This window comes from Macrobrachium rosenbergii, chromosome 30, assembly GCF_040412425.1.
Source record: "Macrobrachium rosenbergii isolate ZJJX-2024 chromosome 30, ASM4041242v1, whole genome shotgun sequence".
Classification (NCBI taxonomy): domain Eukaryota; kingdom Metazoa; phylum Arthropoda; class Malacostraca; order Decapoda; family Palaemonidae; genus Macrobrachium; species Macrobrachium rosenbergii.
Genome location: NC_089770.1, coordinates 1,918,501 through 1,936,000, shown reverse-complemented (window position 1 = coordinate 1,936,000; position 17,500 = coordinate 1,918,501). Strand labels below are relative to the sequence as shown.

Genomic DNA, 17,500 nt, shown 5'->3' with positions numbered 1-17,500 from the left:
GGATGAGTTTTGAGAGAGAGAGAGAGAGAGAGAGAGAGAGAGAGAGAGAGAGAGAGAGAGAGAGAGAGTTGGGATACTATCACAAAGGCTGAACTTAGTAATTACTGTGGAATACGGCTGAGTTCTGAGAGAGAGAGAGAGAGAGAGAGAGACAGACAGAGAGACAGAGAGAGAGAATTGGGATACTATCACAAAGGCTGGTCTTAGTGATTACCGTGGAATACTGGCTGAGTTTTGAGGCAGAGAGAGAGAGAGAGAGAGAGAGAGAGAGAGAGAGAGAGAGAGAGAGAATTCGGGGGCAAAACTGCATACTCACTCGCTTACTGACAAGACTAAAATCAGCGTAGAAACGTAAATTGACTGATCGATTTAACATTCTCTGACATCGGGACAACCAATGACATTGACGACGATGAAAAAAAAAAGTTTACGTAAAAAAACCAACATTTTAACATTTATTTTCTGTTGAATTTAACAAAATACGAAACAAAACTGTGAGAGGCACAAATGGAAGTCTAATTTCACCTCAAATTCCGAACTGAATATTAAAAAAGTCTGTCTACACAAAGTTCAGACAACGGAACAACATGTAGGATTTGACATCCATCATTAATGTCACCTGAGAGAGAGAGAGAGAGAGAGAGAGAGAGAGAGAGAGTTGTAACCAAGGTAAGGTTGAAAAATTTTGCTTTTGTATAACAACTGAAATACCTCAAGATATATACAAGTGGAACCAACAATGAGAGAGAGAGAGAGAGAGAGAGAGAGAGAGAGAGAGAGAGAGAGAGAGAGCAGCATGATGTAAAAATTTCGCTCTCGTATACCAATTGAATTACCGCAAGATATATGTACAACCGGGATCTACTGAGAGAGAGAGAGAGAGAGAGAGAGAGAGAGAGAGAGAGAGAGAGAGAGGGGATTTTAAAATGCCAACAAGACCTCAAATGTAGTTTGGTACTCCCTGTATCCCCAAGAGTGGCTTCGACGGGAATGTTACGTAGGGGGAGCGGCGCGCCCTTCCCCCGCTTAGAAATCCGCTCTACGGAACACAATCTGTTCCCCACAATCCCCCTCCCCTCCCTTCTGGACAGTAATGATGGGGGGTAGGGGGTAGGGGGTGTCCAGGAAACATGAATAATAGAAGGTTTGTAAAAGCCCCTATCCGCTCTAACGCGAAATCGGCCGTTGGAACAAAGACTTCTTTCTCGCCCTCCCGAAATGTCAGATGTTGAGCTTGGTCACTGCTGTCTCTCTCTCTCTCTCTCTCTCTCTCTGTCTCTCTGTCAATCTGTCTTTAAATAACAAAAGATCTTTGAATAACTAAAAAAAAAAAAAGTAAAAAATTCGCTGAAGTTTCTTCAGGAGCAATCAGAGTTTTCTATACATCGTATAATCAAGGCCACCGAAAAACAGATCTATCTGTCGGTGGTCTCAGTGCTAATGCTGTATAAGCCGCGGCCCATTAAGCTTCAGCTACGGGCCCGGTGATGGCCTCTCTATACCATTGCCAGGTGCACTATTATGGCTAACTGTAACCTTAACAAAATAAAAAACTACCGAGGCTAGAGGCTGCAATTTGGTATGTTTGACGATTGGAGGTGGATGATCAATATAGCAATTTTCAGCCCTCTAGCCGCAGTAGTTTTTAAGATCTGAGAGGACAGCACGGACGGACAAAAAAGTGCGGACACAATAGTTTTCTTTTACACAGAAAAAAAAATCACCTCATATCTTAATCGTTGACTTATATTTTTTAGCTGTTTATTTATTAATCTGCTTATTTCTTTTTTTTCTAGTAAGTGATTTCTCTTTTCGCATTTCCCATTACCTTCTGTTACTTCTTACTAATGAACACCGTAATATTCTTTGGAACCTTGAACTTCAAGTCAGTGGCCGCTATAGTGGATAGGGTCCATCTTCCATAATAATAATAATAATAATAATAATCTTCCTAATAATAATAATAATAATAATAATAATAATAATAATAATAATAATAATACTTTCTAATAAAACAATATTCTCTGGATTTCAAGTCAGGCCCCTGTGGTTGGCTTGTTCCATATGAATAGGGTTCTTCTCAATTCTGAATAATAATAATAATAATAATAATAATAATAATAATAATAATAATAATAATAATGAGCTTGTAATATAATAGGGTTCACAATCTTCTGTATAATAATAATAATAATAATAATAATAAAATAATAATATAAAATAATTCTTATACAGGAATGCACAACAGAAAATAAAGATAAAAGGAGAAAAATCTCGAAAATGGGAAAGTGGTCACTTGTCCCGTGGAACATAAAAAAAAAAATAAAATAAATAAATAAATAAAATAGATAAAAAACATAAAAAAAAGAAAATGCAAAAAAAAAAACAAAAACAAGGCAATACAGAAAATGCCCCAAAAGAAAAAAAAAAAAAAAAAAGCAGTCACTTACCCCAGCATTAAACAGTATATTTCAGAACCTCATTAATTTTTCCGGGAGGAGGGCGAGGAAGGGAGAAAAAAGGGATGGGGGGGAGGAGAGACTTCTGTCCGTGCAGCAACGGGCAGCAGCGAGAGCCAATCAAAAGCGATTAATTCCCACCGCAGCTATCCCGGAACGCCAATGAAAAAACGGCAAGAAAAAAAACTGTATATCAAATATTCATAGACCTATTAAAAGTTGGTCATACATAAATATCATTTGGTAATGATGGATTGGCGATGATAATTTGTTTGGTCTGCTCTCGCGAGGACATCACCGTCATCAAATGCCTCTCTCTCTCTCTCTCTCTCTCTGCTGAATTTCATAGCAGGCAGGATACCCTGTAGTTCTGTATACGTATACATACGTAAGTATACATACATATATATATATGTGTATGTATATATATATATATATATATATATATATATATATATATATATATATATATATATATATATATAAAGTATATTGTCATCTGACACCAGCATACGTGCTTGCTTACCAAGTGGAAAAATTAAAACTCAAAAGTAAAATTATTATTATTATTATTATTATTATTATTATTATCATTATTATTATTATGTGTGTATCATTATTATTATTATATAGGTTTCTTTGAACTGGAAGAGAAAAGTGGCATTATTATTATTATTATTATTATTATTATTATTATTATTATTATTATTATTATTATTCAGAAGATGAACCGTATTGATATGGAACAAGCCCACCACAGGGCCGCAGACTTGAAATTCAAACTTGAAAATGATATTATGGTGTTCATTTGAAAGGAGTAACAGAAGGTAATAGGAAACTCAGAAAGACAATATGTTATGAGAAAAGAGAAAAATGAACAAATTAACAAAAAATAGACAAAAATATAAGTATATTATCAAAATACAAGGAGCACTGTTTTATGCCAGAAATGCAATGTATATTCCCTTGAACTTTTAAGGTTCCAATTGGACACCATCGTCAGGGAGTTTATCCAGAATATACTGAGGTGGTCTGGTCATATGGAGAAAATGGGAGAGAATGGGTGACAACAAACCGGCGAAAACAGATCATAATTCGAAAGTAGAGTGAGAAAAGAATGTGAAACAGAGTATATTGGCTAAAGATGTGAAAGATGTAGGCCTGTTGGCAGGGAAGGGACGTATTACCCAGCATGCAGTTGAGGTGAGTGGGACAGTGTGTGTATGCAGGGCTGTTAGAGAATGTAGTGGCAATTACAGGTATGCGTTGAAGAAGGGACAAGTTTAGAACGGGTGAAACTGAAGTGTAAGTATTGATGAGAAAATAAGAGATGAATGAAATAAAAATATATTATTTGGATGATACAATACAATATATATATATATATATATATATATATATATATATATATATATATATAACGTATTGTGTGTGTGTGTAATGATTACTTACATAACTTTTTTTATAAAGAGGATCAAAAATTAAGCTTTCAAGACATAGCATTGATAATCAATACTCTGATCACAGATAAAGAATTCACAACACCTGACCAAAATAAATAAATAAATAAATATAATATATACACACACACATATATATATATATATATATATATATATATATATATATATAATAAATAAAAAATAAAACCTAGCTGATTAATAAATAACAAAAAAAACTTTGTAATTCCGTCGTCCGCAACATTACCTGAGAATTGTTTAGCAAAATTTGCTGGCCTGACAAAGTTACGGAATGCTGACAATCCCAAATGTCAACTTGCTAAAAATGGTTGTGTGTGTGGCCCTGGTAAAAAGTTTTTTCTTTTTTTTTACTGTAATTCGTAAAATGTATATAAGGAAATGTTATCAGATACCTGAGGTATAAGGAGAAACACTTCATCAAGTTCATGAGGTTCATATACATATATATATATATATGTATATATACATACATATATATATATATGTGTGTGTGTATATATAAAATATATAATACATATATAATATATATATATATAATTTCTTCTTTATCTACGAATCTATTATTCAATCACTCATTTATTTATTTACTTTGGCACCTAATAAACAAATATCATCAAATATTCCATAAATTCCCTTTTGAAAAAAGTGAGGCAACACAAGTATACCCCATACCCACCCCTCCCCTCCCCCCACTCTTTCCCCACAACCCTCACCCCCTTCTTCCTCCCCCCCACCATCCCCATACTACTACAAGGAAGGGCACAAAACCCCTCCTCCCCTACCCCACCCCACCCCCTCTAAAAACCAGACACCCTTAAATGGAAATTTTCTCATTCACTGATCAAAGGGTTTTGGGTAAAAAAAAAAAAAAAAAAATTTACAGTTACATCTATACATTTACAGGCACATGATTTAATCTTCGTTCTGTAAAGGACAGTTTTTGGATATCCTCATTTTTTTTTATTATTATTATTATTTTTTTTCGCATTGTTTCATAATGTGCAGTGGACCGCATGCGCAGGTTGAAATGTGATTGAATGTATGGTTAGTTTTTATTTTATTTTTTTTTCTGTCGTCGACTGCGTTTGTTTTTTGGGTCCTTGTTATGCATAGTATACATGATTGTGCGTTTGTTCAGGCATGTATGTATGTATGTATACATACAAATATATATAATTATGTATATATACATTATATATATATACTGTATATATATTGTATCTATATTTGTATATATTAATATATATACATATATATATATATGTATATATACATACATATACATACCGACAGTGTTGCAAGATCTCGAAATGGGGAAGAAATTTACAAAACAAATTCCTGCCATTTTGAAAGATAGCAAATACGGGTCTCCTACAGTGTATAACACCTGTAGAGTTCTCACTATATAGAGTCTCCGGTTGATTTCACTTAGGCCTATTTAGGCCTCTTCCAAAAAATCCTGCCTTCTTCCCCGCCTTATCTGACGCCTGTTATAGATTTCATATCTCTCTCTCTCTCTCTCTCTCTCTCTCTCTCTCTCTCTCTCTCTCTCTCTCTCTGTTCGTGTTGCGAAGCCAACATGAATGTGTCAAATTCTCTCTTTTTTCCTGGTAAGACATTCACCCCCTCTCTCTCTCTCTCTCTCTCTCTCTCTCTCTCTCTCTCTCATATAGAATCTTTCTCTCTTTCATCTCTCGTCAATAAGGGCATGGCAGCCCACCTGAAGATAATTTGCCTTACATCAAATAATGTAGAGGACCCTTACTGTGGCAAGCCATACGTTATATATATGTATATATACTGTATATATACATATATAGGTTTATAGATATATATAGTACTTCCTCCTCTTCCTCCTCCTCCTCCTTCCTTCTTCTTCTTCTTCCTCCTCCTCCTTCTTCTTCTTGTTCATCTTCAGCGTTATTGAGACCTGAAGGACGCCTCCCCCCCTTCACCCACACCAATCCCCACCTTCACCTCTCCCCCCTCCCCCCCTCCCCCCAAAATCTCCTAGCAACGTCTAGGGAAGAGACACAACAAGGTGGAAGGTTGAATTAATAGCTCCCTCTCTCTCTCTCTCTCTTTCTCTCTCCCTTTAAGGAGAGATATTGGTTTCCTTTGGGAGGGGGAGGGGGGAGGGGTAGGGGGTCAGGGAAGAATGGGCAGGGGAGGGGAAGGAAGAGGTAGTATCCCGTATATTCATCATATATTCTGCATCCGTGGTTAGGACGTAAGAATTCCCTCGTCTGTATCTTACGAAGACTTATTCTGTAATCGAATGGTGTGAGATATGTATTCTTTTTATGTTTGTTGGATGTATATGTATATTTTTTACAAATGGAATAATGGTATGTATTCTTTTTTTTGTTTTTGGTTTTACTTAAAATATAATATACAGCGCATTTATAGTGGTTGCTGTATGAAGTGTGTATAAAATGAGATATACGTTTTTTAGGGTTCAAATATACATTATACATATGTATACATACAGGTGCAAATATATATGATGTATGTATACAGCTTTCCCCGTGGTTTCAGCTTATACATATATATATATATATATATATATATATATATATATATATATATATATATATATATATATATATATATACATAATATAAATAACTCATTGTAATATCATCTTAGACGGCCAGGATGTCAAAATACCCTCTCCCCCTCTCTCTCTCTCTCTCTCTCTCTCTCTCTCTCTCTCTCTCTCTCTCTCTCTCTCTCTCTCAGTATTGGTGGAGGAGTTTTCCCGTCAGAATTAACTCGCTCTACAGGACGGCGAGACTTCCTAAATTAGGTCCTGCTGTTTCCGAGAGAGAGAGAGAGAAGAGAAGAAGAAGAAGAGAGAGAAGAAGAGAGAGAGAAGAGAGAGAGTATGAATCAGTTTATTTTACTGTTACTTTTTCCTCTAAGGTTTCTGGGTCCTTAGAATTGACGGTGAATATTGTGAATATTGTGGTTCATTTGTTAATGTATGATGCACCACTGATTTCACCACTGGGCCCTTCAGGCCATTTTTCTCAGATATGGTGGTTTTTGAAGAGAGTGGAATAATTAGTTTTCCCGTCTGTCTATCTATCTATCTATCTATCTACTTATTTATCTCTTTATCTAATATATATATATATATATATATATATATATATATATATATATATATAATATAATATATATATATATATATATATATATATATATATATATATATAATATATACTATATATATATATATACTGTATATATATAATATATATACACACATACATCCACACATCCAAGAAGAAAAAGAAAGAAGAAGAAGAAAGAAGAAGAAGAAGAAGAAGAAGAAGAAGAAGAAGAAGGCCTTGCAAAACGTTTCAGAGAAATTTTATTCGGAATCACTGAAAGACCAAAAAAAAAAAAAAAAACTAAAAAGAAGAAAAAGAAAAAAGAAAAAAAAATTTCACCAGAGAAACCCGGTGTCCAGTTCTCACGACTGCCGGGTATATATATATTTATAATCCTTTGGCCAATGTATTTTCCCGTGTCCCGTCCCCCCCAAAAAAAAACATTCTGTCGTCAAAGTTTGATGAAATATAAAAGATCGGCACTTCTGGAGGAGAGGTTATTTTACACGTTGCTGGGCTACTGGCAAGGGATTTTTATATATATATATATATATATATATATATATATATATATATATATAATATATATATATATATATATATACACATATGTACACACATATGTGTATGTGTGTGTGTGTGTGTGTGCGTACGCGCGTCAACAAGCTACGTACGTCTATAAAACGTTCAAGCAAAAAAAACGTTTGTAGCGTCTGTAAACGTTTGTAGATTGATAACAACAGTACAAGAAAAACGCGGTTGATTTAGTCTAAGTAAACCAGTCATTGCATCCTTGCCCCCTCCCCTTTCCACTTTCACCTCCCCCACCCACCCCCCAAACCAACCTCCCCTCCCCTACCCCCCAACCAAAAATATATTACACCCTGAACATTTACCATTAGCTCAAAAAGGGGTAACACGGCAATACACAGAACGGCACGGAAGGGGCAATCGACTCCCTACCAGGACACCCCCCCCTTACCCACAATTCCCCACAGCTCCTTAAAAAAAAGGGAGAGAGAGAGAGAGACAGGTCTCACACCCTATCAATCAGAGCCCAAGTCTCTAATCCCGATACTCCAGCGGACACGCTCACCGTCGGAAGCGGGAAACCGTTGGTGCTGGACCCAAACGTGGCCGCTGGTATCGTAATATAATATTCTAATATTCTCTTAAAATATTCCCTAATATTCTCCCTGAGCTAATAATAACACGTCCTGCTGTACACCTTTTACTCGTCGTAACGAAGGCCCATAACGGAATTACACCTGTCCCGCGTAATTACGCAGGTAATCGCCTCTCTCTCTCTCTCTCTCTCTCTCTCTCTCTCTCTCTCTCTCTCTCTCGAGGTCTGTAATCGCGGAGTGAACTCACTCGGGCCCCCCAAGGCTGGAATTGACGTAAAGGATGGCCAATTACATAAGAGCCAATTACAAAAGGGGAAATTACAATTAGTGGCCTTTTTGTTTAACGGTAATTTAAACAGATTTCATTTGCTTGCAATCAATTCATGCGGTTCTGAGGTTTCAACTGAGCAAACACTCATCAAGCAGAACATTACAAAATGATGATTATGACGATGATTTGTGATGATGAATAATTCATCAGAGATGAATTCCTTTAGGCAGAATGTCTCTCATGATTTATGATTTTGGGAGACTATGAGATCAATTGCTAATTTTAAGACGCGGGGATATCGCAAGGTGGCGAATATGATGTTCATGAATGTGATGGTAAATTGATGTTTTTCTTGTGTTAAATCATGTTAATACATCGATAATACATTTGTGAATGTGTAATTATGTATTTACACAACGGCGTGTATATTTACGTGTTATATTTTTTACAATATACACATGTATTCTATTTCTTTTACAATTTCCATACATAAGCATCGATACGCAGGAATAATATGAATGGTTATCAATTTAATATTATTGAAAGTACAATTGAGAGAGAGAGAGAGAGAGAGAGAGAGAGAGAGAGAGAGAGAGAGAGAGAGAGAGAGAGAGAAGAGTTATTGCACCCCAACTGCGAATAACACGCCTTGTTATATATGAATGGTTTTATACCGTTTCTATTTGAAAGCACGCATCGTTTAAATTGACTTAATGAGAGAGAGAGAGAGAGAGAGAGAGAGAGAGAGAGAGAGAGAGAGAGAGAGAGAGAGAGAGAGAGAGAGAGAGAGAGAGAGAGAGAGAGATTTCACAATACCTGGGAATAATATGTCGTCTTGTTATAACTGTTTTCAAACATTTGACAGCACGCATAATTTAAATTGGCTTAATGAGAGAGAGAGAGAGAGAGAGAGAGAGAGAGAGAGAGAGAGAGAGAGAGAGAGAGATTTTCTAATTCAAATAACAAGCAAAGCCTATGAATATTCCATAAGCCTCATAATTAGGTAATGATTAAAGTCCGCTACGCTTATGCAAATGAGACCAATATGCATATATCATATCATATCATATATATCATATCATAGCTTGATGGCGTCATGTTCAACATCATTATAGAATTACGAAAAGTCTGGTTAACACGACGGCTGCCAATGGGTTTTCTATTTAATAATAATAATAATAATAATAATAATAATAATAATAATAATAATAATAACAATAATAATAATGGCAGTTCTGTATAAGGGACATAAATTAAGCAATAAGCCAATTCATTATCATTATATAAATAATAATAATAATAATAATAATAATAATAATAATAATAATAATAATAATAATAATAATAATCTGTTTTATTCGAGCTGACGGCAAAAATCAGCAACCGACATCAGCGGAGCTGATCGTGATAGGCTGGCGTTCACGTTACTCGCCACCCAATGGCTGAAACGATATCGGCTGTGGAAATTTACCGTCCGTCCGCATTTTTTCTGTCCGCCCTCAGATCTTAAAAACTGCTCAGGCTAGAGGGCTGCAAATTGGTATGTTGCTCATCCACCCTCCAATCATCAAACAGACCAAATTGCAGCCCTCTAGCCTCAGTAGTTTTTATTTTTATTGAAGGTTAAATTTAGCCATAATCGTGCGTCTAGCAACGATATAGGCCAGGCCACCACCGGGCCGTCTGGTTAAAGTTTCAAGGGCCGCGGCTCATACAGCATTATAACGAGACCACCGAAAGACAGATCTATTTTCGGTGGCCTTGATTATGCCCTGTAGCGGATGTACGGAAAACTCGATTGCGCCGAAGAAACTTAGACGGATTTTTTACTTGTTTCCTATTACCATCCATCTGCCAAACCTGAAACTGATCAACTTAACCATAAGATCAATAACTTTGATAAAATGCAAAATATTCCTTTCTCCCTTATACGAGTTTGACCTTGGAACTACATAACTTGTTTTTCGCGGTACAAAATTCAATTTTCCAGCGATCAAGTCTTCCATGTTTCCAGCGCGAGAGAAAAGTCTGTTTTCTTCCGGGTTGATATCTGATTGATGTTTTTGGGTGTAATTGGTTGTTTGAACACACACACACACACACACACATATACACACACACACACACATATATTATATATAATCGAGAAATTAAGAGGGCATTGTGGCAACTACAATTACATATATATAATATATATGTACATATATATATATATAATATATATATAAATATATATACATTATATATATATATATATATATATATATATATATATATATATAAATATATAAATATATACATATACATACAAAATATATATAATATTGCCTATATATATATAAATACACATATATATATATATATATATGTATGTATATTATATATATATATATATATATATATATATATATATATATATATATATATATATATATATATATAAAATAAACATCCTTTCACCCATTACGAAACAGCATAACAGCAGTTATAACACTGCAACAATATTTATGCACAACCTACGTTTTCCAGCACACCTTAACAGCAACGCCAAAAAAAAAAAAAAAAATAAACAGCAAAACAGCACAAATACGACAGATTGAGAGACGCATAGACAACGGAACAAACCACTGTCGTTTTTATAAGGATTACGGCACACGGCTGTCGTGAGAATTTCCCTCCGGAACAGATTAGAGCTAAAACGATTAGAGGGGCGAGTATTTTGTAACCATTTGTGTTATATACTTCCTAATGTGTGTATGTGTGTGTGTGTATGTGTATATATATATGTATGTATATATATATATATATATATATATATATATATATATATATATATATATATATACCTATATACATACCTTTGGATGGACAGTTTCTATAAAAAATTTCTATGGGCACGGAACGCAATAGTAATAATAATAATAATAATAATAATAATAATAATAATAATAATAATAATAATAATAATATTAATAATCATAACAATAATTACTGTTGGTATTATTACCAAGAGGCCTTAGCCAAATTCAGCTGGTATGAAAGGTAAGGTGTTAAAAAGAAATTTGGAGGCTTGGTGTGGACCCCTGGACTAGTTTATCCTGTGCCTAGTAAATCTGTTAATATATTAGGAAATTATTATTATTATTATTATTATTATTATTATTATTATTATTATTATTATTATTATTATTATTAAATTATTATTATTATTATTATTATTATATTATTATTATTTTGTAGGTAGAAGATCCCTGTACATATTATTATTATTACAAAACTTGAAATATAACACCGCTTCATTCGACGATACACTCAGTTTCAAGCACATGCAGAACGAGTTTGTAAATATATTCGTTTTAAACTTGTACCGAGAGAGAGAGAGAGAGAGAGAGAGAGAGAGAGAGAGAGAGAGAGAGAGAGAGAGAGAGAGAGAGAGAGAGAGAGTTTGTGTTAATACATCAGTTTCAAACCCGATACGGAGAGAGTTCTTAAATAAATTCGTTTTAAACTTTTACCGGAGAGAGAGAGAGAGAGAGAGAGAGAGAGAGAGAGAATAATATATAAAGGCTGCATTGCAAAAGAAAAATGAAAAATCGTAATGATGAGACCATGTAACACACTCGTGAGAGAGAGAGAGAGAGAGAGAGAGAGAGAGAGAGAGAGAGAGAGAGAGAGAGAGAGAGAATTAACGAACAGAGACACAACTCTATAAAATCTCAGGCTCTCCAAAAAAAAAAAAACCTCAATGCCCATAAAAAGAAAGACTTCTCAAAGACGCCTCTAATACCCATGATCGCAGGTTTATACCAAATTCTCCTCGCCAGGGGTATGGGACCACACTCTGTTGTCAGGGGGCGTGGCGACATATTACTGAGGGTCAGAGGGTCTCTCTCTCTCTCTCACACACTCACACACACACAAACAACACCACAATATGGTTTAGATTCAGCTCAAATATAGACATCTCACATTGATAATCTGAAACATTCAGAATGAGAGAGAGAGAGAGAGAGAGAGAGAGAGAGAGAGAGAGAGAGAGAGAGAGAGAGAGAGAGAGAGACTCTAAAAATCTTTAGATTTATATTCCGTATAAGAGAGAAGATTATATATATATATATATATATATATATATATATATATATATATATATATATATATATATATATATATATATATAATATATAATTTTATAATAATAATAATAATAATAATATCATACAATTATTTTCCAGCTAGAGACTAGTTCAAAACTTTCTGAGAGAGAGAGAGAGAGAGAGAGAGAGAGAGAGAGAGAGAGAGAGAGAGAGAGAGAGAGAGAGAGAGTTGTAAGAATGGGCGTCTGAACTCTGATAGTACTTAGCGTCCAGTCGCATCCACACTCGAAGGAAGTATCTCTCTCTCTCTCTCTCTCTCTCTCAACTCCGGCGTCGCACAGGTCTGACTAAGCTAAGGTCAAGTGAGAATTGAGGAGAACCCCCGAGTTCAGTTGTTGTTTGGGCGTCAGAGCGAGCGGACGTGTTACGCTCCTCTCCCTGCCAAGGCATCACTGGGATTCGACCAGAATCCCCCCTCAAAAGAAATTCTCCAAATTCCTTCCCTTATCATCGTCTGCGCCAATTCCCATTCGCATGACGTGGAATATTTAAAAGAGGCAGTTGTCCTACTACGAAAAGTGATTGTGTAATTGCGAGCATTCCAAAAGTGTTTAGTTCAATAGAAAGTTCTGAAAGTCGAACGAAACCGGAGAGGATTTAAGAATTCGTCAATTAAAGAATATTTAAAAATTCTCTTTTTTGGGGAATTCCCAGGAATATTTGCGACGGCGGCGATACACGTGGCAATATGACAATGATGAAGTTGTATAGAGCAGATATCAACGCTTTTAGGTAGGTGGAAAAATAAAAAGGAAGTTGGTAAAGGTTTAAGGAAGTTTTACGTTTGATAAGGAATCTTTTTGTATTGAGAAACTTCTCCCACAATTTTTCTTGAAAAGTTAAAACTTTCTGCTATCCTTTGGCATCTGTAGTATTCAACGCCACCATGTACCTATCCCGGATAGAGGGTGGCTTTATATATGCTTTAATATTTCGGTCTAGAGGCGTTGGAAGTTTTGTAACTTCGACGTAAAATGGAGGAAAATGATCTAACTTCAATGGGAAATTTTTTTATCTTCATTATTATGTCCGTAAAAACTGCTGTAACTTCGGTTCCGAACAAGGAAATATATACAAATTTCAGCGGAAAATTTTATCATTTGAATCTCGAATTATGGGAAATTTTGAAATTTTATAACTTCAGATTCAAATAGGAGAAAATACTCTTTCAATGGGAAATTTTATCACTTCATTACTGAGGCCAGTTCAGAATAGAGGGGAATTTTATCACTTGAATCTCGAGTCAAGGAATATCTGAAAATTTTATAAATTCAGTTTCGAATAGAGGAAAAAATACTCTAACTTCCATGGGAAATTTTATAACTTCATTACTGAGAACATACAATTGCCCTAACTTCAGTTCAGAATATAGGGATAAGTAATAATTGCGGTGGGGAATTTTATAACTTGAATCTCGAGTCAAGGAATATCTGAAAAGTTTATAACTTCAGTTTCAAATAGCAGAAAATACTCTAACTTCAATGGGAAATTTTATAACTTCACTAGCGAGCCAATAAAATTGTCCTAACTTGAGTTCAGAATAGAGAAATATATAATATAATATTCAGTGAAAAATTTTATCACTTGAATCTTGAGTCAATGAAAATTTGAAAACTTTATAACTTCCGCTGTAAACAGAGGAAAAAAAATACTCTAAGTTCAATGGGAGATTTTATAAATTTAGTTGCCAATGGAGTGATATATTCTAACTTCATTGGGGAAATTTTATAATCTGAATCTCGAGTCAATGAAAATTTTGAAAAATTTTATAACTTCAGATTCAAGTAGAAAAAAATACTCTAACTTCAATGGCAAATTTTATAACTTCAGTTGCGGATAGAGTGATATATTCTAACATCAATGGTGAAATTTTATAATCTGAATCTCGAGTCAATATGAAAATTTCGAAAATTACATAAATTCAGTTTCAAATAAAAAAAAAATACTCTAACTTCAATGGGAAATTTTATAACTTCAGTTGCGGATAGAATGAAATATACTAATTCCATTGGGGAAATTTTATAATCTAAATCTCGAGTCAATATGAAAATGTTGAAAAATTTTATAACTTCACTTTACAATAGAAGAAAAATATTCATGAAAAACTTCAAAACTTTAATCTGGAAACATTCGAAATATTTCCTATTCAAAATCATAAAGAATAAATTCTATCTACCATTAGAGATATTTTATAATTTCTGTTTCGAAAGGGATATTTAATCAAACGAATCTTGATTGCAAAAGTATTTTATATATTCAGTTCAGAATATAAGATGATTTTATACTTTTAGTCTTGATGAAAAGAGTTTTTATCTTCGCTCTCGAATATAGAAATACTGTTTATCTTCAGTTTTAAATAAATTAATTAGGAATAAAGGAAGGTTTAATATTTTCAATACTATATAGAAAGGTTTTTTTTTATCTTAGGTCTCAAACGAAAAAAATTGTCTCAAACAAGAAAAAAATTGCCTGGGAAAATTTTTTCAAAAAAAAAAAAAAAAAAAAAAAAAAAAAAAAAAAAAAGGTCTCAAAAAATTCTCAAACGAAAAATAAAGGCTGTCTCCAAAAATTTGTTTCAAACGAAAAAAAAAGTTATAGAAAAAAAAACTGTCTACAAAAATTCTCAAAAAAAGTTGTCTCGAAAAATTTAATTTCAAACAAAAAAAATTATCTCGAAAAATCGTCTCAAACGAAAAAAAAATTATCTCGAGAAAAAAAAAATTGTAACTCCAAACTTTCACACTTCAGAATATAGGTTTCCTTCCAGCATAGAAAAAAAAAAAAAACACAAATATTATTTATCTTATACAAAAAGGAAAGAAAAACCTCATCTATCCCCTACAACAATAACACAAGTTTTAGGAAAAGCTCGAATGTTCTCGAGTTTCTGCAGCCTCCGTTATAATATTTTCTGAGATATCTCAAGTGATCGTTTTTCTGTAAAAGATGAAAAAAGCTATTTAAATCATTTTAATATATATAATATATATATATATTATATATATAATTTTAATATATAATATGTTTTAATATATATAATTATATATAATATAATATATAATAAAATGTTTGTAAAATATTATATATATATATATATATATATATATATATATATATATATATATATATATATATCTATATATAAAATTTATGAAGTAATTTTAATAACAAATACAGTCTGTGGCATCAAGTCCCCTCAAGTAATTTCACAGAAAAGAATCAATGTCATAACATATATATATATATATATACATATATATACATATATACACACATATATATATATATATATATATATATATATATATATATATATATATATATATATATATATATATATATATATACATATACATACACACTTCCACATTTACAAAACTTCTTCACAACCTAGCATCAGAGTCAATCATACGCGAACGCATCATAATAAACAAATAATACCCATACAAAAAAAAAAACAAACACACAAACACAAACACAACCAAATTCAAAATGGCGTTGCATTGTTAGCAAAATCTGTCAACTGTAGTAAGCGGTATTTTGCCGAGTTACCGTGTGGTGGCCATTTTGTTTTGTTCGCTTCGCTGCGGCGACGGTACTCAATAGGGATGAGTGGCTTATACATGCGTATTATGCGTATACTGTACAGGTATACGCATATGTATATGTATGTATAATATATATATATATATATATATATATATATATATATATATATATATATATATATATATATATATATATATATATATATATATATATATATATATATATACTCTATATATATATATATATAACTCTAACAACGAATTACTAATAAAGAATAACTACCTAACAGTGAGAGAGAGAGAGAGAGAGAGAGAGAGAGAGAGAGAGAGAGAGAGAGAGCTGAGTCTGACTCTCTAGTACAGTTTCAAAAAAAAAAATTAAATTAAAAAAACTGTTTTGCAAACGCGTACAGGACAGGATCGCTCAATCGTACCAGTTTCCAACTGCGTGATGTTACTACAAAACAATTTTGGTTCCAGGAAATAAAATAAAAAAAAAATAAAAATTATAAAAAATAAAAAAATATATGTCAATTGACGCGACTTGTCTGTGACAACTGATTACAAGTAGTTTTGAAATTCATTGGAGTTTCAGAATATATAATATATATTTGGAAAAAGTCATATTTCTAATTTTACACTTATGAATGTATACTTATTTGAGCATATATTTATACATGCATTTTTAAAACATTCCACTTATAAATACATTTAGAAATACATTTAATTTACAGTTCATCTACATATACATTAAACTTGTAAATACATAAGTTACAAATACATTTGGAAATATATTCAAGTTACAATACATTTACATATACATTCAAGTTGTAAATGCATAAGTTACAAATACATTTGAAATACATTCAAGTTACAATACAATTACATATACATTTAAGTGACAATACATCTACATATACATTCAAGTTGTAAATGCATAAGTTACAAATACATTTTGAAATACATCAAGTTACGATGGATTTACAGATACATTCAAGTTGTAAATATATTTATGCGTTGGTATTCATATACATACTTATTCCAGTTAACCTATAAAAGACAGTGTCAAATTCAAAAAAAAAAAAACTTATGACGAAAAAAATAAATTCATTCATTTATATTCAACTGTAACTTTTGTTAATTTTACCTTAAAAAACCACTAACGAATTATCATTTAAAAAAAAATAAAAGTGGTCACAGATATATTGCAAACAATAGCTCTTTACGTCAATTTAACTCAAATAAAATCTTAAATAAAAGATAAATAAGAAAAATTCTCAAAATATATTTTCAAGAATGAACAATTAAAAAAAAAAAATGTCCCAAAATCACATTTTCAAG

The 17,500-nt window shown here is 32.7% G+C and overlaps 2 protein-coding genes across 2 annotated transcripts in view; one reads left to right on the top strand and one right to left on the bottom strand.

Moving 5' to 3' along the window:
• The window catches only part of Miga (mitoguardin), a 395,312-nt gene that overhangs the window by 164,894 nt on the left and 212,918 nt on the right, over positions 1–17,500 (bottom strand). The gene's annotated exons all lie outside the window — the stretch shown is intronic.
• Positions 12,882–17,500, top strand: part of LOC136854923 (protein unzipped-like) — a 113,952-nt gene continuing 109,333 nt past the window's right edge. The window contains exon 1 of the mRNA XM_067131458.1: positions 12,882–13,343. Coding sequence (XP_066987559.1) covers positions 13,300–13,343 — 44 coding nt within the window. The 5' untranslated portion in view covers positions 12,882–13,299. The remainder of the gene's footprint in view (positions 13,344–17,500) is intronic.